The 26,262-nt window shown below is 42.2% G+C and overlaps 1 protein-coding gene across 1 annotated transcript in view; it reads left to right on the top strand.

The window, feature by feature from the left end:
• Positions 1-26,262, top strand: part of LOC138669863 (arf-GAP with SH3 domain, ANK repeat and PH domain-containing protein 3-like) — a 177,785-nt gene that overhangs the window by 85,763 nt on the left and 65,760 nt on the right. The window contains 8 exon segments of the mRNA XM_069756696.1: positions 5,895-6,055; positions 6,177-6,310; positions 6,409-6,500; positions 8,275-8,455; positions 8,662-8,747; positions 8,850-8,965; positions 25,588-25,655; positions 25,733-25,834. Of these exon segments, the coding sequence (XP_069612797.1) occupies positions 5,895-6,055; positions 6,177-6,310; positions 6,409-6,500; positions 8,275-8,455; positions 8,662-8,747; positions 8,850-8,965; positions 25,588-25,655; positions 25,733-25,834 (940 nt within the window).

Raw genomic sequence — 26,262 nt, 5'->3', positions numbered from 1 at the left:
GTAAAAAACAGATGCAATAAGGCTGGTCTGTATGGAATCCATATTTTTGCACACCCATGGACTTGAATGGGCGAGTCTCATCTGAAAAATGGAAAAGAATAATTCACGATTCAAATTTTTTTCATATGGAAGCTTGCTCTGGGTAAAGAAATCTGAACTGCCCTATTCAATGTCATTGGCCAGTGTGTCCTTCGGCAGGATTTTGTCATGTACAGTATAGACATGGCTTTAGTGGCGCTGAACTGATTACATTGATACTTTTGGTGAAGTGATTCTTTAATCAGCATTTGAAAAGTTTTATGTTAATTTGATTTTGGACTGTGCACTGGTTCTTCTCATCCCTGCTGGTGAATCCCTGCCTCTCCACATGCCTCTTCTGTTTGGAGAGAAGATTTCAGAGGAGGCCCGTCACTGAAAAAGCACTGACCTGTTATTCAAGGAATGTAGGAAGGTGTAGGGGCTGGGGAATCACAGACCGGAAGGAGAAGACCCGGTGTACAGTCATGCTTTCCCCCTTTCCTCCTATTTGCAAACAGTTAATGTCAAAATTCCCACTAGTTTAATTAGAAAAAAAACTCTTTTTTGTGTGTAAATTCATAAAGATAATCTGTCACCAGGTGTTATCTACATCATCTGAAGGCAGCATAACATCAGAAAAAATTCCCTGATTCCAGTGATGTATCACTTAGTTTACTGGGTGCAGTAGTTGTCACACAATCAGGGTTCTTATTTGTAGAATGCAGCAGAGCTCGAAAGGCTTTCCCCGCTCACTGCAGACTTTCTGTGTACATTGTCTATTGACAATGAGCTGCTTATCACAGGATGGGGCTTGGTTGGACCTGGGCTCACACAATCATGAATGCGGCCAACGATTATCTCCTGGTGATAAAACTTTCATTGTATGGAAATAACACAGCCTAATAAGTGACACATCTCTGAAATCTGTGTCTCAGCTGTTACCTCATGCTGTCCTTAGATTACATAGCAAAATCCTGCTGACAGATTCTGTTTAAATGGAATATGTCAGCAGGATTTCACCTCCAAACTATTTACAGTGGAAAAGTTCGGGCACCCCTGGTATATATATATGTGTGTGTATATATATATATATATATATATATATATATATATATATACAGTGGGGCAAGAAAGTATTTAGTCAGTCAGCAATAGTGCAAGTTCCACCACTTAAAAAGATGAGAGACGTCTGTAATTTACATCATAGGTAGACCTCAACTATGGGAGACAAACTGAGAAAAAAAAATCCAGAAAATCACATTGTCTGTTTTTTTAACATTTTATTTGCATATTATCGTGGAAAATAAGTATTTGGTCAGAAACAAAATTTCATCTCAATACTTTGTAATATATCCTTTGTTGGCAATGACAGAGGTCAAACGTTTTCTGTAAGTCTTCACAAGGTTGCCACACACTGTTGTTGGTATGTTGGCCCATTCCTCCATGCAGATCTCCTCTAGAGCAGTGATGTTTTTCAGCTTTTCGCTTGGCAACACGGACTTTCAACTCCCTCCAAAGGTTTTCTATAGGGTTGAGATCTGGAGACTGGCTAGGCCACTCCAGGACCTTGAAATGCTTCTTACGAAGCCACTCCTTCGTTGCCCTGGCGGTGTGCTTTGGATCATTGTCATGTTGAAAGACCCAGCCACGTTTCATCTTCAATGCCCTTGCTGATGGAAGGAGGTTTGCACTCAAAATCTCACGATACATGGCCCCATTCATTCTTTCATGTACCCGGATCAGTCGTCCTGGCCCCTTTGCAGAGAAACAGCCCCAAAGCATGATGTTTCCACCACCATGCTTTACAGTAGGTATGGTGTTTGATGGATGCAACTCAGTATTCTTTTTCCTCCAAACACGACAAGCAGTGTTTCTACCAAACAGTTCCAGTTTGGTTTCATCAGACCATAGGACATTCTCCCAAAACTCCTCTGGATCATCCAAATGCTCTCTAGCAAACTTCAGACGGGCCCGGACATGTACTGGCTTAAGCAGTGGGACACGTCTGGCACTGCAGGATCTGAGTCCATGGTGGCGTAGTGTGTTACTTATGGTAGGCCTTGTTACATTGGTCCCAGATCTCTGCAGTTCATTCACTAGGTCCCCCCGCGTGGTTCTGGGATTTTTGCTCACCGTTCTTGTGATCATTCTGACCCCACGGGGTGGGATTTTGCGTGGAGCCCCAGATTGAGGGAGATTATCAGTGGTCTTGTATGTCTTCCATTTTCTAATTATTGCTCCCACTGTTGATTTCTTCACTCCAAGCTGGTTGGCTATTGCAGATTCAGTCTTCCCAGCCTGGTGCAGGGCTACAATTTTGTTTCTGGTGTCCTTTGACAGCTCTTTGGTCTTCACCATAGTGGAGTTTGGAGTCAGACTGTTTGAGGGTGTGCACAGGTGTCTTTTTATACTGATAACAAGTTTAAACAGGTGCCATTACTACAGGTAATGAGTGGAGGAAAGAGGAGACTCTTAAAGAAGAAGTTACAGGTCGGTGAGAGCCAGAAATCTTGATTGTTTGTTTCTGACCAAATACTTATTTTCCACCATAATATGCAAAAAAAATGATAAAAAAACAGACAATGTGATTTTCTGGATTTTTTTTTCTCAGTTTGTCTCCCATAGTTGAGGTCTACCTATGATGTAAATTACAGACGCCTCTCATCTTTTTAAGTGGTGGAACTTGCACTATTGCTGACTGACTAAATACTTTTTTGCCCCACTGTATATATATATAATGTATATTCATTTTTTTACATTTCTAAAATTACAAAAAGGAAATGGGCCTATGCAAAGTTTGGGCACTCTGGATTGTTAGTACCTACCGTAGTAGCACCCCCTTTTGAAAGTGTCACAGCTTGTAAATGCTTTTTGTAGCCAGAAAAGAGTCTTTCAGTTCTTGTTTGAGGGATTTTTATCTATTCTTCATTGGAAACTTCTTCCAGTTCTGTGAGATTCCTGGGTCCTCTTGCATGCACTGCTATTTTGAGGTCTAGCCACAGATTTTCGATGATGTTAAAGGGAACCTGTCACCTGAATTTGGCGGGTCCTTTTTTGGGTCATATGGGCGGTGTTTTCGGGTCTTTTATTAACCCCTTTTTTACCCGCTGGCCGCACGCTGGTCGCGAAATTGACTTGTCGTTGATTCGCTTTCCTCCCTAGTTAATGCATGCGCAAAGCAATCTTGCCTTGCGCACGTGCAGTATGCTTTGCCCAACTGCGGGCAAAGCCGAAAACCATTAATGCACATGCGCTGGCGCACTATGTCCCGGAACACAGCAAAATACTTCCGGGACATAGTGCGCCGGCGCATGCGCACTAATGGTTTTTGGCTTTGCCTGCAGTTGGGCAAAGCATACTGCGCGTGCGCAAGCCAAGATTGCTTTGCGCACGCGTTAACTAGGGAGGAAAGCGAATCAACGACAAGTCAATTTCGCGGCCAGCGGGAAAAAAAGGGGTTAATAAAAGACCCGAAAACACCGCCCATATGACCCAAAAAAGGACCCGCCAAATTCAGGTGACAGGTTCCCTTTAAGATCACTGGACTGAGAAAACCTTCACTTTGCACCTTTTGAGGTAGTCTATTGTGGATTTTGATGTGTGTTTAGGATCAATATCCATTTGTAGAAGCCATCCTCTTTTCAACTTCATCTGTAAAAAGTTGATATGTTTGCATCAAGGATTTATTGAAATTCAATTGAATCCCCACTATATCGCACCATATCAGTAGTTTTTTTTAACCCCTTTCCGACATCGGGCGTAATAGTACGCCGATGTCGGGGTCCCCTCCCTTTGATGTGGGATCAGGCGATGAGCCCACATCTTTCCGGGGACATGTCAGCTGTTTGGAACAGCTGATATGTGCCCGCAATAGCCGTGGGTGGAATTGCGGTCCACCCGCAGCTATTAACCAGTTAAATGCTGTCAAACTCTTGACAGTGGCATTTAAAACGCGCTTCCGGCCCCCATCACGTTATCGTGTGTCATCGGTGTGTTGGCATGTGTTGGCATGACAACTTGAGGTCTCCTGGAGACCTGTATGGTTGTCAGTGCTGGCTTGCTGTGAGCGCCACCCAGTTCTGAATATCGCCTCTATGTAGCAGAGCCGATCGGTTTGTGGCAGCTTCTAGTCTCCTAGAGCATGCCAATATTAAAAAAAAGAATGTTTTTAAAAATATAAAAAAAATTATAAAATGTCAAATCACCCCCTTTTTCCCATTCAAAATAAAACAATAAAGATAAAATCAAACCTACACATACTTCATATCGCCGCTTTCAGAATTGCCCGATCAATAAAAAAAGGATTAACCTGATTGCTAAACGGTGTAGCGAGGAAAAAAGTCAAAACGCCAAAATTACATTTTTATGGTCGTCACGACATTGCATTAAAATGCAATAATGGGCGATCAAAAGATCTTATCTGTACAAAAATGGTATCATTAAAAACGTCAGCTCGGCACGCAAAAAATAAGTCTTCACCCAACCCCAGATCACGAAAAATGCAGTTGCTACGGGTATCAGAAAATGGTGCCATTTATTTTTTTAACAGTTTGGAATTTTTTTTTCACCACTTAGATAAAAAAGAACCTAGTCATGTTTGGTGTCTATGAACTCGTAATGACCTAGAGAATCATAATATCAGGTCAGTTTTAGCATTTAGTGAACCTAGTAAAAGAGCCAAACAAAAAACAAGTGTGGGATTGCACTTTTTTTTGCAGTTTCACCTCACTTGAAATTTTTTACCGTTTCCTAGTACACGTCATTGTAAAACCAATGATGTCGTTCAAAAGTAAAACTAGTCCCGCAAAACATAAACCCTCGCATGGCTATATTGACGGAAAGGTAAAAAAGTTATGGCTCTGAGAAGAAGGGCAGCGAAAAACGAAAACGCAAAACCGAAAAAAGCTCCGGGGGTTAAGGGGTTAATTATGCTAGCACATTGCACAGAAGAAGTCCAACACATATAATATATGCTGTATTCATTTAGTCTCTTCATATATATTATACCTATACATTTTCTTTTCGTCTGCTCCACATTCTAGAATGTCTATTCCATGTTCCTTCCATAGTTCTAGGCGCCAGTGCACTTATCTATCCATTATAGTCTAATTCTTTGTTGTTGCTTAAAATACAAAGGATATGTGTCATATTTAACTTCAACTCTTTTACAGATCATTTCATCTTCAACTTGCTTAGCTGTTCACCATAACAATAACTTTGACCAGGAGTGCACAAACTTTTACATGCCGCTGTATATGCCTTTACATGGCCAGTCTGCTCAGAAATAACTATATGTGACGTTAGGCAAAAGAGTTGTCAGTCATACAGGAGGAGGCGGCACTGGGCGGGCAATAAAAGCTGCAGTGACAGATTCTTCAGATCTACCAGAACTCTTCAGCCTCATTTGCATATCATTTTAAATGCCAATTTCTCAGTAATGGAGGAACAGACTGGCTAAGTAAAGGTACTATTGCCACATGTGCATAAATACTTTTGGGTGTGAAATTCTGCTGTCAGATTTTCAAAGTTGTCTCTCAGCTTTGGCTAAATAAAATCATTGGCAATTAGGGCTTGACCAATAAAGCCTAAGCTTATACATGATTTTTTTTCTATGGTAGAGTGATCATCTAGCCCTTCCTAAATTATTTTGTTTATACACCTACATTTTGTATATTTATTTTGCAGACTGTTCATCAGGTGATACACTAAAAGAGTAATTTTGTTTTGCACTTTTTTATTTAGTACAATTCATACTAAGTCATTGTTGGCACACTGATATTATGAGGCTGAAAATTCATAATGGATAAATTGTGCTGCTATATAAGCATCAACTCTGATTTATATGCTCCTTGTTCATCTTTCCTTTATATATATAGATGGATATCAGTGCTTCAGAACAGCAAAGATGAGTCTTTGAATGCAGCTTTCATGGGAGATACTGGGTCAAATGACAACTCTAACCAACTGACAAAGCAGATTATCAATGAGATTAGGTCCTTACCTGGAAATCAAGTGTGCTGTGACTGTGGAGCCCCTGGTAATCGGTCTTGTTGCCCCTCCCTATTTTCTTTATCTTGTCATCTTTACTATTTAACTGGTTACCTATGTTTTCTATTTTTTTCATTCTTCGCCCATTTTATTCCTGTGGACTTTTGCAGAACCTGCCTGGGTATCTACAAACCTCGGAATTCTCATCTGCATTGAGTGTTCTGGGATTCACCGAGATCTAGGAGTGCGCTATTCTCGAGTCCAATCCTTGACTCTTGACTTACTTAGCACCTCTGAACTCTTGGTAGGCATCACATTATATCTATCAAAATATCAGTGTAGTCACATATATCATATACCTGAATGTCATTATATCCCATTAATACCATGTATTTCTTTTAGATTGCCGTTTCAATTGGAAATAATAAATTCAATGATATTTTTGAAATGGTAGCTCCAGCATCAAGTCCTAAACCCAAACCCGGCAGTGACATGTAAGTGTCTGTGAACTTTACTTGTATATTGTATTCTGTTTTAATTTTTTATTTATGCAGCTAGCATCTTGGAGATGGGAATATCCCTTTTAAAGAGTTGTCCACTAATAGGACAACCCCTTCTTAAACTAAATGTTCAGTCTCGATAAAATAATAAAGCCTATACACACCTCCAGTTCCAGCACCGTACCAGCGTTGTTGACATTCTCTGTCCCCAAGGCTGTGAATTGGTGTTGTGACACATGATGCCAGTCAGCACTGGCGTCTGTCTCTGCCTAAGTACGAAATGCACATGAAGAGGAAGGCAGGGCTACAGCTCATCTAGGACTTTTTCCAGCACTGATTGGGCGCCAGTCATCACGTGTCATTACACCGCATCACATCTCCCGCACCGCGAGTGCCAATACCGCGGGAACGGAGGAGGCACGGGAGGTGAGTATAGGCTTTATTTTATCGGGGGCCGAACATTTAGTTTAAGAAGGGGTTGTCCCAGTAGTGGACAACCCCTTTACGTCTTCTACCTGAAATAGGGCTATTATCCATAATCGGTCATGTTCTGGTAATAGGTCTTATTGATAACAAGCTGTACACTATGTAAGATAAAGCTCTCAAAGCAGGTGAACCACAGCAGATAGAAAAAGCATAACAATAGAAAACCTGCTTATGCTGTCTAACTAACTAAAACAAATGAATAACACATGAATAACCCCTTTAAGTTTACGTTCCCACAATAAACTTTTCATGAGTTTTTGATGTTGCAGATTTTCTGCATCATTTCTGCACCAATTAAGTAATTTAGGTTACATGCCTTTTTTTCATTGCAGTACTTTTTTTTTAACATGTTTTTCATACTGTTGCTTTTGTCTTTGTGGTATTTTGTTTTGAATAAAGCTGCTTTGTTTTTATACTTCCAAGTACATGGCTTTGACAAAACTTTATTGCTGTAGTCATGTTCGGATTACCGTACATGTGTTTTTGGTGTGTTCCAGCCAGGGGAAACGCACTAAAACCGCATGTGCGTTATTTACCTGCGGATTTTGCAAATGTAATACAAGTCTATGGGAAAAATCCACACATAAAGCTCAGAGTAACCGCAAGAGAATTTAACATGTTACAGATTTGCCTTAGGTCAGTTTACACCGAGTAAAAAAAAAACATAGTGGGCATGGAGATTTCTACAAATCCCATCCACTGTGATAATACTGTAAGACACTGCGTTTTTGACGCAGCAAAAATACGCAATGTTCATAACTCGCCAAAAAACTCACATTCTAAATTTTCTGTTGAAAATGTCAATAGGAATAAATGGATAAACCAAATGCGTGATGCATGAAGGAAGGAAATAAGGAGGTGTTTCAGAGGATTGATTGGAGATTAAAACAGACTGGAGGTGCATTATTTGGCTTAGACAATAGCAAAAAAAGATGACGTTGCCCTGTAGTGATCAAGGAGAAAGATGGAGCTGTAGGACAGTATTTCCAGAGTACCTTGCCCATGGACTGCTGTAGAAGATTATATTCTGTACCATAATTTTGACATCTCAACCCAACAAAAGGAGCAAGGTTTATAGTGAAAATTTGCACCATGTCCTGATTTCTGCATATGGGCCATTTTTTTGTGTAGACACTCTTATTTTTATTTCTATTGCAAAGTGCGGACTGCAAAAACTGCCTGATGTGAAAGATATTCCACTGATGCTATAAATGATTTCAAAGGCTCTGTCTTAGAAGTGTGCATATGGATCATTTGTGTTGTGATCACTTTGTCTCCACAGGGCTTCCAGGAAAGATTACATCACTGCAAAATATGTTGAACACAATTTTGTGGACAGAGAAAGATGCAATGCTCTGCTTGGAGTTAGAGAGGCTATTCATGGGCATGACTTAATGGCATTACTACAGAGCATGGCAAATGGAGCAGATCTGAGCAAACCGCTTCATCCTCTGCGCAATCCGGTATTGATCACACTAATGCCAGCATCTGACCAACATATCAAATATTTTACATCAGTGTGGCATCCTCTATTATAAATCAACACTTTTAATGTGCATGATCAAATGCAGCTTCCTTAGTTAAGAATGGACATATATTCGTAGTAAAATTCTAAAGTCTTGTAATGTCTCTCTTAATAATATTGCATTTGATTTTTTGTATTTTAAAGGATCATGTGGAGTATCCCCTTCACTTTGCTGTGTATATGAGTGAGAGAAATTCCCTCCCGATAGTAGATTTCCTTATCCAAAACGGGTAAGCACATCACTGAAGTCTATAATTTCATTAGTATAGTAAACAAGAACTATTTGTATATATTGAGCTTTTTTGTCTTACTGGATGGCTCTGCTTTCACAGGGGAGCTCTGGATAAAGTTACAGCAGATGGACAAACAGCTCTGCATTATGCGGTCAAATATAATAAACCAGATTGTATACGGCTTCTCCTGAGAGCAAAGGCATCTGTGAATACTGGTAAGCACATGTCTGTTCCCCCTTCCAAAGTCCAGAAACATTCTTGACAATGTCTATTGAAAATTTCATGTTATTGTCATACAAAGCATCAAATAAAATAATCCTGCAATAAAGGAAACTTGTCAGGTTCAATTAAGCTATTAACAGGCAGATATAGAGTTAATCTGCCCGTTAATAGTGTTCAGAAGATACACAGCTGCCATACTAAAAGTGCTGCACCTAGGGAAAATGAAGTTTATTTCTCCCAGAAGCTGCTGATTTTTAGTAATGCAGGAGTGCCTGGAGCAATTACAGTCACCGATTATAGCACTAAGGCCGGCGTCACACCTAGCGTAGGAAAATACGGGCCGTTTTTAATGGCCGAGATATGCAGAAAAGTTTCTGAACAGTGATCTGTATTCAATGCGAGGATGCGATTTTTTTGTCTCCAAAAATTATCCATGTGTCATCTGTATGGCATCCGTACGGCGAGATTTTCTCACCGGGTTGAAAAATGGACATAGAATGGATCCATGGGCTCAGATATTTGTGAAAACACATATACAGTCTATATACAGTATAGATATAGATATATATATATATATATATATCTATGTGTGTATGTATATATATATATATATATATATATATACATATATATATTTGTGTGTGTGATATATATATATATATATATCAGTGAGACACACACACATATATATATTTAATACAGAGCTAGATGGCAGAAAAGCTGGTATTTCAATTGCCGGCTTTTGCTATCTCCTTATCAAACCCGACAGGATATGAGACATGGTTTTCATACAGTATTTCATTACAAATGTGTCTGTGTGCAAAATTTGGGAGCTCTAGGTATTAAAATAAAGGGTTAAATCACAGAAAAAACTGGCGTGGGCTCCCGCGCAATTTTCTCTGCCAGAGTGGGAAAGCCAGTGACTGAGGGCAGATATTAATAGCCTAGAGAGGGACCATGGTTATTGCCCCCCCCTGGCTAAAAACATCTGCCCCCAGCCACCCCAGAAAAGGTACATCTGTAAGATGCGCCTATTCTTGCACTTGGCCTCTCTTCCCACTCCCGTGTAGTGGTGGGATATGGGGTAATGAAGGGTTAATGTCACCTTGCTATTGTAAGGTGACATTAAGCCAGGTTAATAATGGAGAGGTGTCAGTAAGACACCTATCCATTATTAATCCAATAGTAATAAAGGGTTAAAAAACACATTATGAATAAAGTATTTTATTGAAATAAATACACTTGGGTTTTAACATCTTTATTGTACGCTCAATCCAACCGACGACTCTTGTCTTCTGAAAAAAAGGGAAAATAAACAGTCATGTCCCACGATGTAAATCCATCAGAAGGGGTGTCTTACCAACTCAATTTAAACCTACAGCTCGCTATAATAGCAATTTTAAGCATGAATTAAAGGATATATAGTGACTATCAGAGTCATGTCATAAACATACAACAAATTACATAGGAATGAATAAGCATCAATACATCACCGGATATTGTAGCATCACTCCTCAATCGGAGGGACCTCGATTTAGTGAGGAGGAACATTCCGAGAAAGCATCAAGACGGCCAGCACATCTGCTTCACCTGTCTGAAGAAAGTCCCTACCTCATTGAATCAGCCCCATTCTTTTATATTCTTTTTTTATCTGACTATATCCGCTTCTGCGCAGTACATTCTACAAAATCATCATTATATAATTCATCACGTGCCGTCATACGCAATTCATCACGCGCCGTCATACGCAATGAAGACTTCCAGAACCTTCTAGCGCATGATTAGTTTTAAGGTCATGCGCAGTTAGTTGTTTTTCCAAGTGTCTTATCAACTATTTTTTCAAGGTTATTATACTCCTGTTTTGTGAACAATAAAAGCTAGTTTCAGTTAGACTATTCTCCTTCTGCAGCCATATTTTGTCTGATAATAACCTTGTACTCATATTCTAAAGCAAGAAACCATATTGATCACTATACAGTATATGTCTGGATACCTATTTGTTACATCCATACAATCAATCTTGTCCCATTTGTATGACAAGGGGTTAAATAAATTTACAACCAGGAGCCTGCTAATGCAGCCGCCCCTGGCTGTAAAACCTGGGGAATGAATGGAATGCAGGGTAATGTAGCTTCGTAGACTTGCGGTGATGCGCCCCCCGGTGACATAAACTCATATGAACTCTAGCGTGGGAAAATATATATTAAGTATATAATTCCAAATGTGTTAATTCATAGTTTTGATGCCTTCAGTGTGAATTTACAATTTTCATAGTCATGAAAATACAGAAAAATCTTTAAATGAGAAGGTGTGTCCAAACTTTTGGTCTGTACTGTATATATATATTTTTTGTGCAATACGCTGACAAACGCAGCATGCTGTGATTTTTCTCTGCCCGTAAAATACGGCCGAGAAATATACGGCAGATAGGAGCTGCCCCATTGAGAAACATTGGTCCGTGTGCAATGCGTTGTTTTTGGACCTCTCATACGTCCGTATTCCTCTTTAGTGTGACGCCGGCCTAAGAGCGGCGGCTGTAACCTCGTCCCGTCGCTGACTGACAGCCAGCTCTGCAGTGCATCACAATTGCTTTAATTGTAGTGATTTTTGTTACAATTTAGAGAAATTCAAAGATCATTCAGAGTTTTTGCAAAATATCTCTGTTTTTATTTTTAGTTAACCCCTTTCCCACCCGAGACTTATCTGAGTCGCCCGTCAGGGAAGTGGGGTACTTGGTACCGTGCCTGGTCACAATTACAGGAGTGGTCACGGTGGCAGCGACCCGGTCCGTGTCCCTGGGCGCCCAAGTAAAAGGGACTGTCTTTAAAGGGGTTTTTGAAATAAAGAAAGTTTGTGACGCCACCTGTGGTATTCGGTCAGGGATGACCAGCGCTGCCTAAAGGTTTCCTCTGGGGTGATGTTATGGCAGCCAGATGGTATAACTTCCCACTGGTGAAGTAGGTCCCCAGGGCTCCCGGTGAATAGATGGTAGATGGTGAGTGGTTCAGTAATGAACGAAGGACACAGATGTGCATTTTTTTTACCTGGATTACTGATGGTAGCAGGTAGCGACAGTCCAGGACACCAGATCACAGGTAGAGGCAATGTCCGGCTGTCTTGGAAGCGACTTCAGAATCCAGCTTTATCAGGTGGAGTTAAAAGCCTTTCTTCTAGCGCTGTTGTTATAGTCCCTTACTGCCTATGGCTTTGTAGCAAGGTCCTTTCAGTTATCTCTGTCCTTTAATGAAGTGGGACACAAACCCATATGACAGGTGACTCGAGCCTTTTTACATGGTCTCTATCATGACCCGGGCTCTATGTGTCACTGTGTCTCCTGGATGTTAGGACGAACAGACGTTATATAATCCAGTTGTCCTGCCAGTTTCTGCTTTGTGTCTTAGAGTCCCACAAAAGCCTCGGTGTTCCGGCTACCAGTGTCTGTGCTTTGCTAGGGAAACAGTCTGTTCCCAGCTGTCCTCCCTCTGGTGTTCTCGCCTGTGCTTCGCTCTCTGGCACCTTAGCTAAAGGCTGTTTTTCCTTCTCTATCTCACTATCTAGGAGCTACAGCACTTCAGGCTGTACGGCCCCTCACCCGTCCTTCTGCCTCGGCCTGCTCCAGTCTGTTTTCTGGCACCAACTGTCTGTCTGCCTAGCACCTAACTCCTCATCCTGACCAGAGAGGGCAGCTTTCCTTAAGTTAGGTGTAGAGGAATGTACCTGTTAAGAGGAACCTTCCATCGCTTTCAAGCATGACATCACTCTCCCCGTGAGGAAAGCAATGCCACTGTGACAACCAGGACTCCGGGGCGTCACATATCCATACGTCCCTGTAACTTGAAACTTAATGACCTGTGCTGTATGGATACATGTCGGTGATTTTGCATGCTCTGACGCTGTGTGGGTGCGATCACCGCTAGGTGTTGGCTGACTGCCAAATTTCAGCTGTCACTCAGTGCCAAGAGCGGTCACGCACCTCTCCCGGCACATTAACCCTCTAAATTCTGCGATTGAACTTGATCACAGCATTTCAGGACCAGGCAGAGGAAAGACAGCCCCTCTGCCCTTGGATCGCAGACCCCACAACATCATCGCGGGATCCAAATCATTGCCATGGTGACCCGATGTCGTTGCATGATGAAACAACTTTGTCAGTGCAGCGCTGACCGTTTGCATAGCATAGGGATGTTCCTGCATCTCTATGCTATTCAAACAATCAGCCTTCAAACAATGAAAGCCCCATAATGGGTCAAAGTAAAAAAGTTAAAAAAACAAATTGTAAAAATATAAAAATAAATAAAAAATATCTAAATATATTATACCCATAAAAAAATATTTTTATGGAAAAATATAAACAATAAAAGTACACATACTGTATTTGGTATTGCTTTTGTCCCACTAGTAGACCCCTTTAGTGAACACCATAACAAAAAAAGGCAAAAACAATGCTTTATCATCATACGGCCAAACAGAAAGTGAAATAAAACGCGATCAACAAGACGAATATAAATAAACATGGTACCGCTGAAAACGTCATCTTGTCCCACAAAAAAGCCATCATACAGCTCCATCAGTGGAAAAATAAAAAAGCTATAGCTCTCAAAATAAAGCTAGACAAAAATATATATTTTTAATAAAAGTAAAATTGCTGAAAGCTTTCGTGTAACAGCGCTAAAACATAAAAAAAAAGATATAAACGGGGTATCACTGTAATCGTCTTGACCCGAAGAATAAGGGTCCCTTATCAATTTTGCCACACGCGGAATGATCTATACTTCAACTCCTCCCCCCCCAAAAAAAGGCTTCCTGACTTGCTGGTTTTTGTTCAGTCTGCCTCCCAAAAATCTGAATAGAAAGTGATCAAAAAATGTCAACTGGTACCAATAAAATGGTATCGATAAAAACGTCAACTCATCCCGCAAAAAACAAACCCTCACGTGACTCTGTGGGCCGAAATATGGAAAAATAATAGCTCTCCAATATAAATCTGGTATTGCTGTAATTGTACCAACCCAAAGAATAAAGTCGTCTAATTGCTTATACCGCATGAGAAATGGCATAAAAAATAAAACCAATTGTTCACCTGCTGTTGATTTTTTTTTTTTCATTCTTAATCCCAAAGATCGCAGTAACGCTCGGCTAACATTTAACGCGTGCTCTGCGCTGAGCGCTTACACCCGGTGTGGGTGTACATCTCTGGAATATGTAATTCAGATAGAACCCGCATCAGAAGATTCCCTATAATGAGGTAAATGGAAGCACTGTGGACGCCATAGGATTTGTCATTGGGCAGTGTAAATCTTTTTAGACGTGCATAAAAGTGCCGTCGGCCACAGTTTTGTGCACTTCTGAAAAGATGGACAACCATGAATAGAGGCCAGACAGAATCCAGAGTAACTCTGCTGCCTCGTTATAGTGAACGGAACCCTCGGGGGTTTCATCTGAATCACATCACTTAGAGATTTAGATGGAAACCCCGATGTAAGTGCTCAGCATAGAGTGATGGATAAATGTGATCCTAAATGTTATGTAAAATGTTTCCAATAAAAGCTTCAACTCAGTCCACAAAAAAAAAACAATCCTCCACTCAGGTCTGTCATTTGTTAGCGGAAATATAGGGGGCTTCCCGTTACTGGTAGTACAAAGGCTCTGGAAAAGCGAAATGGCTCCTTGGCCCTCAAAAGAAGTTCAGCAAATTCTGTGCTCCCAAATTCAAATGCCCGCCCTCCCTTTTGAGCCCCACAGTGTACATAAACCACAAATAGCGTACACATGTTTGGCATTTCTGAAGCAATGATAACCCTCCTAACTAACGGATGCTTGTCTCCAGAAGCATGAGGTGAGCATAACATACTAGTGACTGCAATATACTGGTCACTACAACGTACTGGTAACTACAACAGCAGTTTGCAATTTTCACTCAGCAACATTCATTGTTGCTTGTTTCTGGAATTAAAAACTTCTCTACACCTGTTACATAAATTCCAAAAGGAATATATTTAAAAAATGGAGTCACTTGGGGGGGATTCTGCTCTTCTAGCAATTAGGGTCTTTGTATATAGAGTCTGTAAACTATTCTAGGAGGCAAATAGCGCTCTGTCCCTCCTGAGTCTCTCCATATGGCTAAGCAGTACTGTACAGCCACATATGGCAGGGGTGTCAAACTGCATTCCTCGAGGGCTGCAAACAGGTCATGTTTTCAGGATTTCCTTGCATTGCACAGGTGATAATTTAATCACCTGCAGAGAATGATTCCAGCACCTTGTGCAATGCTAAGGAAATCTTGAAAACACGCATGGTTTGAGGCCCTCGAGGAATGCAGTTTGACACCCCTGACATATGGTGTATTGCCACATTTAGTTGAAATTGTGGGACAAATTATGGTGCCATTTTTATCCACGTTTTATGTGAAAATGTAAAGTCTGGAGCTAAAACAAAATTTGGGTGGTAAAAATGTACCGTATATACTCATGTATAAGCCGAGTGTCATGATCAGCTGCAGCCGCAGATGCAGCCCAGCCCATAGACGCCCCCAAGCCCACCAACCTCAGAAGGCGTGGGGCGCGCGTCCCCCGTGAACGCACTACGGACCCTTTAAACCGCAGAGGGGGACCCGGGCCTACCCGAACTAGGGGCGGGCAGAGACCGGGGTTCTGTGGCAGCTGAGCATGTGGACAAGGAAAGAGACACGAAGGACTATATTACACCGCACAACTTCAGGTATAGAGAAAGTAAAGTTTACTAAAGTAAAGTCACACAGTACATAAACAAACACATGACGATGTCAGGCTCCCGATTTCACACCTCCCGAAGGGTACCACCCAGTGGACCCCAAGGCACCAACGGATCACCGAGGCACACAAAGGCGGGACATCAGGACCCAGGCAGGACATCAGGGTACAAGAGGAGATCAGGGCGCAGGCAAGACATCAGGATACAGACAGGACATCTGGACTCAGGAAAGACCTCAGGACACAGGCAGGGCATCAGGACACAGGAATACTGGATAGACATCTGGGACACTGGCGTGGCAGCCCAGGTCATCAGCTGGGACACTGGCGTGGCAGCCCAGGTCATCAGTTACATCAAGACATCGAACACAGGAAGGACATCAGGGTACAGACAGGACATCTGGACCCAGGGTCACCGGCAGACATCAGCCAGGAGTCGTTCGGTTCCGGACATCCGACACGACCTACAGGCACCACCAGAGTCATCAGGCTCCAAGTTCCAGACAGCGGTCATCAGGTTCCAGACTGCGGTCGTTAGGCTTCAGGCATCAGACCTAGGAAGGAACTCAAGTGTGATGGTGCAAGCACTGCTGTACTGGACATGAGCCAGATGGGGTTAACACCGCATGGTAGTCAGAGCACAGAGTAGTAGATGCTCAACAGAAACACCGGTTTCAAGAGACTCAAAGTCACTGGGAGTGAGGCTCCAGATGCAGAGGGATTCCAGGACATAATCACAGCAGACACAGTTCAGACAGGTTCAGGTACAGGACAGGTACAGGATCAAGGATTCAGGCCTGGATATACCGCCTCCAGGACAGGCTCCAGAACAGGACAAAACAGGAATCAAGGCAAAGACTTTGGTACCAAAACATAGACAGGAGAGGTGCAGGAACACAAACACACATAGCAAAGTTCAGGAGTTTTGTGAGTAGCTCAGGCCCCGCCCATAGGGCAGGGGAACTTTATATAGGAGCTGCCCCTCAGCAATTGGCTGGGGACAGCATTTGAAGTACACACCCTCACCCTGATAAAAGCAGGGGATGTGTGGCCCCGCACGCCCTAAGCACAAACAGAAACCATTACAGCACAATCAGTGCAGGATCTGAGGCTCAGGGCACCTGACAGAAACTGCATGCACTGACCCACATGGAAAGTCATGCACCAGCTGCAAATGACCTCACAACCCACAGACAGCTTCACAGCAGCAACCAGGGACCGCACATGTGGATGGTCCTACAGCAGAAAAGACCTAACCACCATGTACGGCTGCGCAGCAGAGCAGGGAACTGAGAAGGCTCCATCCAGGTAACAGCCAACAATATCTCAGCTCAAATTAGGGGGAAAAGAGTAAAGGGTTAAAGCAAACATATGCATTGTCATGCCGAAAACCAGAAACAGACATAACGGCATGACACCGAGATTTTCAGCACATTTTTTGTGCTGAAAATGACCCCCTCGGCTTACACACAAGTCATTGTCCAGAAAGGCTGTGGGGGAGAGGGGAGCCGGCGGCTGTAGCACAGTGACTGCTGCAACCGCTGGCTTCCAGAAGACATTAATACTCACCCTCCTCTCTGCATCTCCGTCCCTGCATTTCTGTCCCTGTGACGGTAGCTCTTCCTGTTCATGTGCTCAGCGGTCAGGTGATACCACTCATTAAGGTAATGAATATGCACGTGTCTCCACTCCCATAGGCGTGGAGCGCATATTCATTACCTTAATGAGTGGTACCACGTGACCGCTGAGCACAGGAACAAGGAAGAACTGCAGGCGCCGGGACAGAGATGCAGTGACACGCAAGGATGGTGAGTAGGACAGGAGCGTGGGAGCCAAGCTGGACCATGGACCCATGCATAAAACAGGGAGAGCCACAGATACCAGGACAAAACGGGGGAGCCACATACCAGGACAAGACAGGTGAAGCCACATACCAGGACAGGACGAGGGAGCCACGCATAGCAGGGCAGGGATGAGGGGACAATGCATACCCGGCTTATACTCGAGTCAATAAGCTTACCCAGTTTTCTGTGGCAAAATTAGGTGGCTCGGCTTATACTCGGGTTGGCTTATACTCGAGTATATATGGTAATTATTTTTTCTTCACTACCCAATGTTATAAAATTCTGTCACAAACCCGTGGTGTCAATATGATCACTGCACCCCTGCATGAATTTGCTGAGAGGTGTAGTTTGTAAAATTGAATCTTTTATTGGGAGTTCTGTTGTTCTGGCAACTCTGGGGCTCTCCCAGTGGGTCATGGCACGATAACAATAAAATCTGCACTATAGTATGGCGGTCCTTCCCTTTTGAACTTTGCACTGTGCCTGAAATATGTATGCCAATGTGAAATGACACCCTCAAAGCATTCCAGCAAAATCTGAGCTCCAATTTGCCTCCTCTTCCCTTCTGAGCTTTGCACAGTGCGTCAATAGTAGTATTCCCCCACATATGGAGTATAGGCGTACTCGGCTAAAATAACATTTTTGTGTGTAAAATTTGATATATTTATTTTCATGGCTCAACGTTATAAACTTCTCTGAAGAACCTGGGGGTTCACGGTGTTCACCACACATCTAAATATATTCCATGAGGGTTCTGGTTTCCAAAATGGGGTCACTTGTGGGGGATTTTCATTGTTTAGGAACATCAGAAGCTCTCCAAACGGGACATGTAGTCCGCTAATGATTCCAGCAAATTTTACCTTCAAAAAGTCAAATGACGCTCCTTCGCTTTCGTGCCCTGCTGTGCTCACAAACAGTAGTTTTCTCCCACATATGAGGTGCATACTCAGGAGAAATTTCACCATTCAATTTCTTGTGCAATTTCTCCTATTACCCTTATGAAAAAGCAAAATTTGAGGCTAAAAAACATTTCTGTGGGGAAAATGCGATTTATTTATTTATTTTTTTTTCACGGCTCATCGTCATAAACTGTGAAGCATCTGGGGGGTTGAAGGTGCTCACCCAACACCTAAATATATTCCTTGACGGGCCTAGTTTCCAAAATGGGGTCACTTGTGGGTGATTTTCACTGTTTAGATACATAATGCAAATTTTGCATTAAAAAATTAAAATGGCGATCCCTCTGAGCTCTGCCGTGCGCCCAAACCGTGGGTTTCCCTTACATATGGGGTATCGGCATGCTGAGGTGAAATAGCACAACAAATTTTGAAGTCCATTTTTTCCTGTTACCCTTGTGAAAAAAAACCAAATGGGTCTAAAGTAATTTTTTTTCACATTCAAAAAATTCCTGAAAAGTTAATAAACTTCTTGAATGTGTTTTTGAGCTCCTCGAGGGGTGCAGTTTTTAGAATGGTGTCACTTTAGGGTATTTTCTATGTTATAGACCCCTCAAAGTCACTTCAAATGTGAAATGTGGTCCCTAAAAAAAATTGTTTCTAAATGTTGTTGGAAAAAGGAGAAATCGATGGTCAGCTTTTAACTAGTGTTGAGCGATACCTTCCGATATCCAGAAGTATCGGATTGGATCGGCCGATATCCAAAAAATATCGGATATCGCCAATACAGATACCCGATACCAATGCAAGTCAATGGGACACAATATTATTGTACTTGTTTTATTATGCATACCCCTCCTCACATGTAAAGCGCCATGGAATAAATGGCGCTATAATAATAAATAATAATAATAATAATAATAATAAATAATAATAATAATAAATATCGGAATGTAAATAAGCCCTTTCTGTCCTTCTACATCCTGTTCCGGAGGGGGGAAGAGTGTGGGCGGTGCGTGGGTGGTGCGTGGGCGGACACTGTGCGTGTCTGTGTTTGTGTGTGCGGGCGGGGTCTGTGCGGGCCTGCCGGGGATCTGTATGGGCCTCTCGGGGGTCTGTGCGTGCCTGCCGGGGGTCTGTGTGGGCGGGCGGGGTCTATGCGGGCCTGCCGGGGCTCTGGGCGGGCCTGCCAGGGCTCTGGGCCAGTTGCATCCTGTGAGCACATATGCAGGATCCGTTTTTTTCCCAAAACTACGGATTGCGACAGATTGCTAAAAACGCAAGTTTGAAAGTAGCCTTAGAAACATTGGCCTTTCTATTATATATTTATGGATATATATATCTATAGATATATTTATAGATAAATATATCTATAGATACATAAATGTATCTATCCATATATCTGGCTGCTTTCACACATCAGGTTTTTGCCGTCAGGCACAATCCGGCAAGTTTTGAAAAAAACTGATCCGTTATTTCTGCCGGATGTGATTTTTTTTTTTCCGCCAGATCCGTTTTTTTCCACCGGATACGTGTTTTCTGCCTGATCCGTTTTTTTCCGACGGATCCGTTTTTTTTACACAGGATCCGTTTTTTTCCGCTGGACCCGTTTTTTTCAAAACTCACCATTAAGCCGGGTTAGTAACGGAGAGGCGTCAATATTTATTGGATTAATAATTATTGGATTAATAATATCCATTATTCATCCAATAGTAATAAAGGGTTAATAAAACACACACACACATTAGAAAAAAAGTATTTTAATATTCTTCATTTAACCATACTTACCACACTTCAGCGCCTGCAAAAAACGTAAAATAATAAACCGTATACTACCTTTCCGCTGTAGTCCAATTAATAACGAGTGTCCCACGACGATCTCCCCTATAGAACAGTGACACAGAGCCCCGCAGGCGCGCACAGAGCCTCGGCAGGCACGCACAGAGCACCGGCAGGCTGCACAGAGCCCCGACAGGCCCGCACAGAGCCCCGGCAGCCCGCACAGAGCCCCGGCAGCCCGCACAGAGCCCCGGCAGGCACGCACAGACCCCCGGCAGCCAGCACAGAGCCCCGGCAGGCCGCACAGACCCCGCCCGCCCACACAGACCCCCGGCAGCCAGCACAGATCCCCGGCAGGCCTGCACTGACCCCGCCCGCACACACAGACACGCACAGTGTCCGCCCACGCATCACCCACACCACAGAGCCCCGGCAGGCACGCACAGAGCCCCGGCAGGCACACACAGTGCCCCGGCAGCCTGCACAAAGCCCTGGCAGACCGCACAGAGCCCCGGCAGGCACACACAGACCCCCGCCCACCCACACTACATTATAGTGCATCATTGCACTATGGGAACTTCCGATTCCGGTATCCGATATCGCAAAAATATCGGAACTCGGTATCGGAATTCCAATACAGCGAATATCGGCCGATACCCGATATTTGCAGTATCGGAATGCTCAACACTACTCTTAACCCTTATAGCTTCCTAACAAAAAAAAATTGTTTAAAAAAATTGTGCTGATGTAAAGTAGACGTGGAAAATGTTATTCATTAACTATTTTGTGTGACATTTCTCTCTGATTTAAGGGCACAAAATTTCAAAGTTTGCTAAATTTTCCTAATTTTGGCAAATTACCACTATCACAAAGTACAATATGTCTTGAAAATGCAATCTCAGAATCAGTGGGATATATTGAAGCGTTGCAGAGTTATCTCATAAATTGACAGTAGTCAGAATTGTAAAAATTGGCCTGGTCGTTAACCTACAGGTGTTAAAGGGGTTAAAGACTTCTGATCATGAAAACTTGCTTTATCCATCCTATATATGTGTATCTTTGTCTAGTTAGGATACAGTAGTTGCAGTCCACTAAATTTGTCCTGGACTCTACAGTTGTTCCTGGACTGCTGTATAGTGAAAACTTAAAGGGGTACTCCGACAAGGCAATCAAATTTTTAGGCATGAATTGATTAAAAATAATCAAAGCAGTCATACTCACTATCTGGTGACACCTGGGATGCAACATACGTCAGGTCATTCCTGAGGTCTGCACTGGTTTTGAAAGTGAGGTCTATCCTGTTCGGAAGTTGCTGTAATTGTCAGGTGACTATATAAGCTCGTCATTGGAGAAACATCTGATGGTGCCTATCACCTCTGTTTCCATTTTGGTCACTAGGCGGTGCCGCATCTTTGCTATGGAGGTCTCAGGGCAGCGACGAAGCAGTCATGTTTCATATCTGGGACGTTTTGGTGCTGAGCGGTTGAAGTTCATTATTGGTTGTTTAGACTTATGTGAACCTTAGGCAGGGCTTAAACTTCTGACTCACATTGCGAGTCAAAAGTTTATTTACTCTGTTTCAGTCCTCTGCTTTCAGCACCTGCTTTGCTTGGTCAGGATCTGGCAGAAACCAGGAATACAAACATTATTTTGCCTTCTAATTTTGTAACTTTATTGCCCTCCTTGTTCTATCCCGGCCATTTAACCATTCCTACGTGCCTACACCGTTGGCCAGCATCTGACTCCATTACCCCAACCCAGAGGTCCCTGTGTCCCAGAATTCCGGACAGAGTGGCTTGCGCTAAGCCTGTCCATGATCGTCATTTTTGAGCTGCCAGGCAACCACTGACAGAGCTTCATAACAGAGGTCTGCTAACGGTTAGAAAATTGAAACAATCCTTTGTTAGCTAAACAGTCTGGAATCTAATCGGATACAGTGTAGCAAGCTGTTAGAAATCTAAAATATTTGTACCACTCTTATATTTAGCTCACAAAGGGTTGTTTCAAAGGGTTCTCTGAGAAGCAATACAAGATGTCCCCTATCAACTGTTTTAGGCTGCAATCCATCCTATGCATTTACTAGGATGGTTTTCAGCTGAAAGAAATACTGCACGAGACAGATGTTCCTGAGTGACTGTATAGTAGAGGAAGATCCTGTCAGGCTGAGGGGCAGCCTCCTTGCTGCTGTAAACTATCATGCTGCATTTTACATCAGAGTATGGAGACTCACTGAACAGAGCAGGCTTCTCTCCTGCTTCATTCCCATTGTAAATGTGTTAGAATGTGTGAAGAAATAAGTTATGGTCATTCCCAATGCTCCTTATCCTGATAGGAATTTGCTCTACTATACAGTATCCCAGAGACCTCTCTCTAGAAGCGCTTCTTAAAGCAGCCTGAAAAAGGTGATGGAAGCCAACTTTGATTACTTTTAAGGTAACCTTTTTAACTTGTGAAAATGACAGTTTCTTCGATGTAATAAGTATTAGGTGGGTGTGAGTTGTAAGCTAGACTGTTTTCATTCACTGACTGCGAGATCACAATGAATAGCTTTCCTTGGTGATCAGAGCTGACTGCCAGAGGGAAAGAAAAAAACCAAAGCAGAAAATTTTACAGTTTTGAGAATTATGTATCTTGCTATAACTTCACATTTGACTAAGTTTATAATGAATCAAATAAAGATCTGTCCAACCAATGGAGAAGATTAGTGATGAGCGAGGATACTCGTTGCTCGAGTATTTGTAACTGCTCGGAGATTTAGTTTTTATCGCGTCAGCTGAATGATTTACAGCTATTGGCCAGCTTGAACACGTGGAGATTCCCTAGCAACCAGGCAACCCCCACATGTACTCAGCCTGGCTAGTAGCTGTAAATCATTCAGCTGCCGCGATGAAAACTAAATCTCCGAGCACTAACAAATACTCGGAGACCACCCGAGCAACGACTTTACTCGCTCATCACTAGAGAAGATATCTTGTCAGAAAAATAAAAGTTGGTAGCACATCAATGGCCATACATTACTGTAGCTTGACATCCACTGAATACAGCCCTGAGCCCTTAATACTGGGCACTTAAGTTGTCTAGTTGATATGCTCATCCTTAGGCTCATTTCACATGTTCGTTGTAATTTCTTTGATTCGGTGCCATCATAGGAGCATAAAAACAAAAACAAAAATGATGGAATTCTAGCGCTTGACAGACCCTATTTGACTTATAATGGTGCCCGTTCGATTCCATCGTGGATTGCATAATTTTGCTGGGAAGAGCAGCAGCCCTAAATACTGCACTAAATACTTAATGCCAATATGATGGAATCTGTTATGTAGGCACAAATGTGAGCTTTGCTATATAGCCAACAATATTTAGCTCAGAGCAAGACAATATGAAAGGAAGTAAAGTGCAGAACATCTAGGTTTTCTTAGGACTAGACAGTCCAACCATTGCAAAGGTGGAAGTCAATAATTATTCTTTAAAAATGTTTCTTCTCTTTTCACTCTGTGAAGGGAGTTTTGGGTAGGGGCAAATAAAACATTCTGTAATTTTTTGTTGGTGCTGTAATTTGGTTTTGCTATGCATTGTTGAGCATGTGGAAATCTGTTTACCTGCTCTACTTTAGCAGGGTTATGGGAAACCCCTGATTCTTACACTAGTACTTCCCAACCATAAATCAGAATAAGTAAATGCCTACAAAAAGCAAAATGATATCTAATCATTATGTATTCAATATTTTCACTATTCTTTCTTGTTTAAAGGAAATATATGCATAGTTATAGAAAAACGTTAGATAATAAAATTATATATCAGTTCTCTCCAATAATTACAATGTGTTGGTCTGGACTTCCTGAAAGGCTTAAAAGAAAGATTTGGCAACTTGTTGAGAAACTTGGTGGTACTGAACTTCAGTTTGAAGGTGGTAATGCTTCAAAAGGTTAGGCACACTAATACTGATGGGATGTACAATAGAGTAGAGATAAAGAATAGTAAACTAGTACGGTATGTTGTTTTCAGAGAATATACATACAGTGGGGCAAAAAAGTATTTAGTCAGTCAGCAATAGTGCAAGTTCCACCACTTAAAAAGATGAGAGGCGTCTGTAATTTACATCATAGGTAGACCTCAACTATGGGAGACAAACTGAGAAAAAAAATCCAGAAAATCACATTGTCTGTTTTTTTTATCATTTTTTTTGCATATTATGGTGGAAAATAAGTATTTTGGTCAGAAACAAGCAATCAAGATTTCTGGCTCTCACAGACCTGTAACTTCTTCTTTAAGAGTCTCCTCTTTCCTCCACTCATTACCTGTAGTAATGGCACCTCTTTAAACTTGTTATCAGTAGAAAAAGACACCTGTGCACACCCTCAAACAGTCTGACTCCAAACTCCACTATGGTGAAGACCAAAGAGCTGTCAAAGGACACCCACTGCTTAAGCCAGTACATGTCCGGGCCCGTCTGAAGTTTGCTAGAGAGCATTTGGATGATCCAGAGGAGTTTTGGGAGAATGTCCTATGGTCTGATGAAACCAAACTGGAACTGTTTGGTAGAAACACAACTTGTCGTGTTTGGAGGAAAAAGAATACTGAGTTGCATCCATCAAACACCATACCTACTGTAAAGCATGGTGGTGGAAACATCATGCTTTGGGGCTGTTTCTCTGCAAAGGGGCCAGGACGACTGATCCGGGTACATGAAAGAATGAATGGGGCCATGTATCGTGAGATTTTGAGAGCAAACCTCCTTCCATCAGCAAGGGCATTGAAGATGAAACGTGGCTGGGTCTTTCAACATGACAATGATCCAAAGCACACCGCCAGGGCAACGAAGGAGTGGCTTCGTAAGAAGCATTTCAAGGTCCTGGAGTGGCCTAGCCAGTCTCCAGATCTCAACCCTATAGAAAACCTTTGGAGGGAGTTGAAAGTCCGTGTTGCCAAGCGAAAAGCCAAAAACATCACTGCTCTAGAGGAGATCTGCATGGAGGAATGGGCCAACATACCAACAACAGTGTGTGGCAACCTTGTGAAGACTTACAGAAAACGTTTGACCTCTGTCATTGCCAACAAAGGATATATTACAAAGTATTGAGATGAAATTTTGTTTCTGACCAAATACTTATTTTCCACCATAATATGCAAATAAAATGTTAAAAAAACAGACAATGTGATTTTCTGGATTTTTTTTTCTCAGTTTGTCTCCCATAGTTGAGGTGTACCTATGATGTAAATTACAGACGCCTCTCATCTTTTTAAGTGGTGGAACTTGCACTATTGCTGACTGACTAAATACTTTTTTGCCCCACTGTATCAAATAGTAATTATCTCTCTGAAATGCTTCCTAAATGACATAACTCAGATGTCCCTTGTCTTTTGGCAGTCAATCATGCAGGATTAACTCCATAGATGTTGGCACAGAGTCTCAAACACTTAGAATGTGAAGAGCTGGTAAGTTGCCACAAAAGGTCATTTTTATTTCTGTCTGGAATAAGTCTCACATTACATTGTGATATAATTGATTACAGCTGAAAAGAGCAGGAGATGGGAACTTTAATATTCAGTTGGATTTTGACTGGTTCCATATTGAAGAGGACATCAGCAATAGTGATGAGGAAGAAGGAGAAAAGGTAAGCAGCAAGTGCTGTACTAAATAAACTGATTTTCTAATAGTACAAAATTATACAAGATAAGTAAAATAGATTTTGAGATTTATTTATATAGCGCCAACATATTCTACAAAACTCTACATTTCAGAGGGTATGTGCAGAAACAATATCAAAGTATACGAAAAATCAGCCGCTCTCAAATGGTTGAAAGTTCAGCAAACTGTGTAGTTTCTTCATTAACATATACAATAAACATCACCAGGTGCTTTTTTGGGAGGTAAATGGGTGGCGGACTATTCAATTCGGGTAACGTTTCAACCCCAGCGGGTCTTTATCAAAACCTCACTTATGCCAAAGAGGTAGAGGAGAGGAGAAAATGCCGAGTTCCCATAGGGCAGCTCTGGTGGAGTTGTGTGGAAGCGCGTCCGCCTGGTGGGTGAAACAATATC

The sequence above is a fragment of the Ranitomeya imitator genome, chromosome 3 (genome assembly GCF_032444005.1).
Source record: "Ranitomeya imitator isolate aRanImi1 chromosome 3, aRanImi1.pri, whole genome shotgun sequence".
Lineage (NCBI taxonomy): Eukaryota > Metazoa > Chordata > Amphibia > Anura > Dendrobatidae > Ranitomeya > Ranitomeya imitator.
This window is presented reverse-complemented; position numbering and strand designations above follow the sequence as displayed.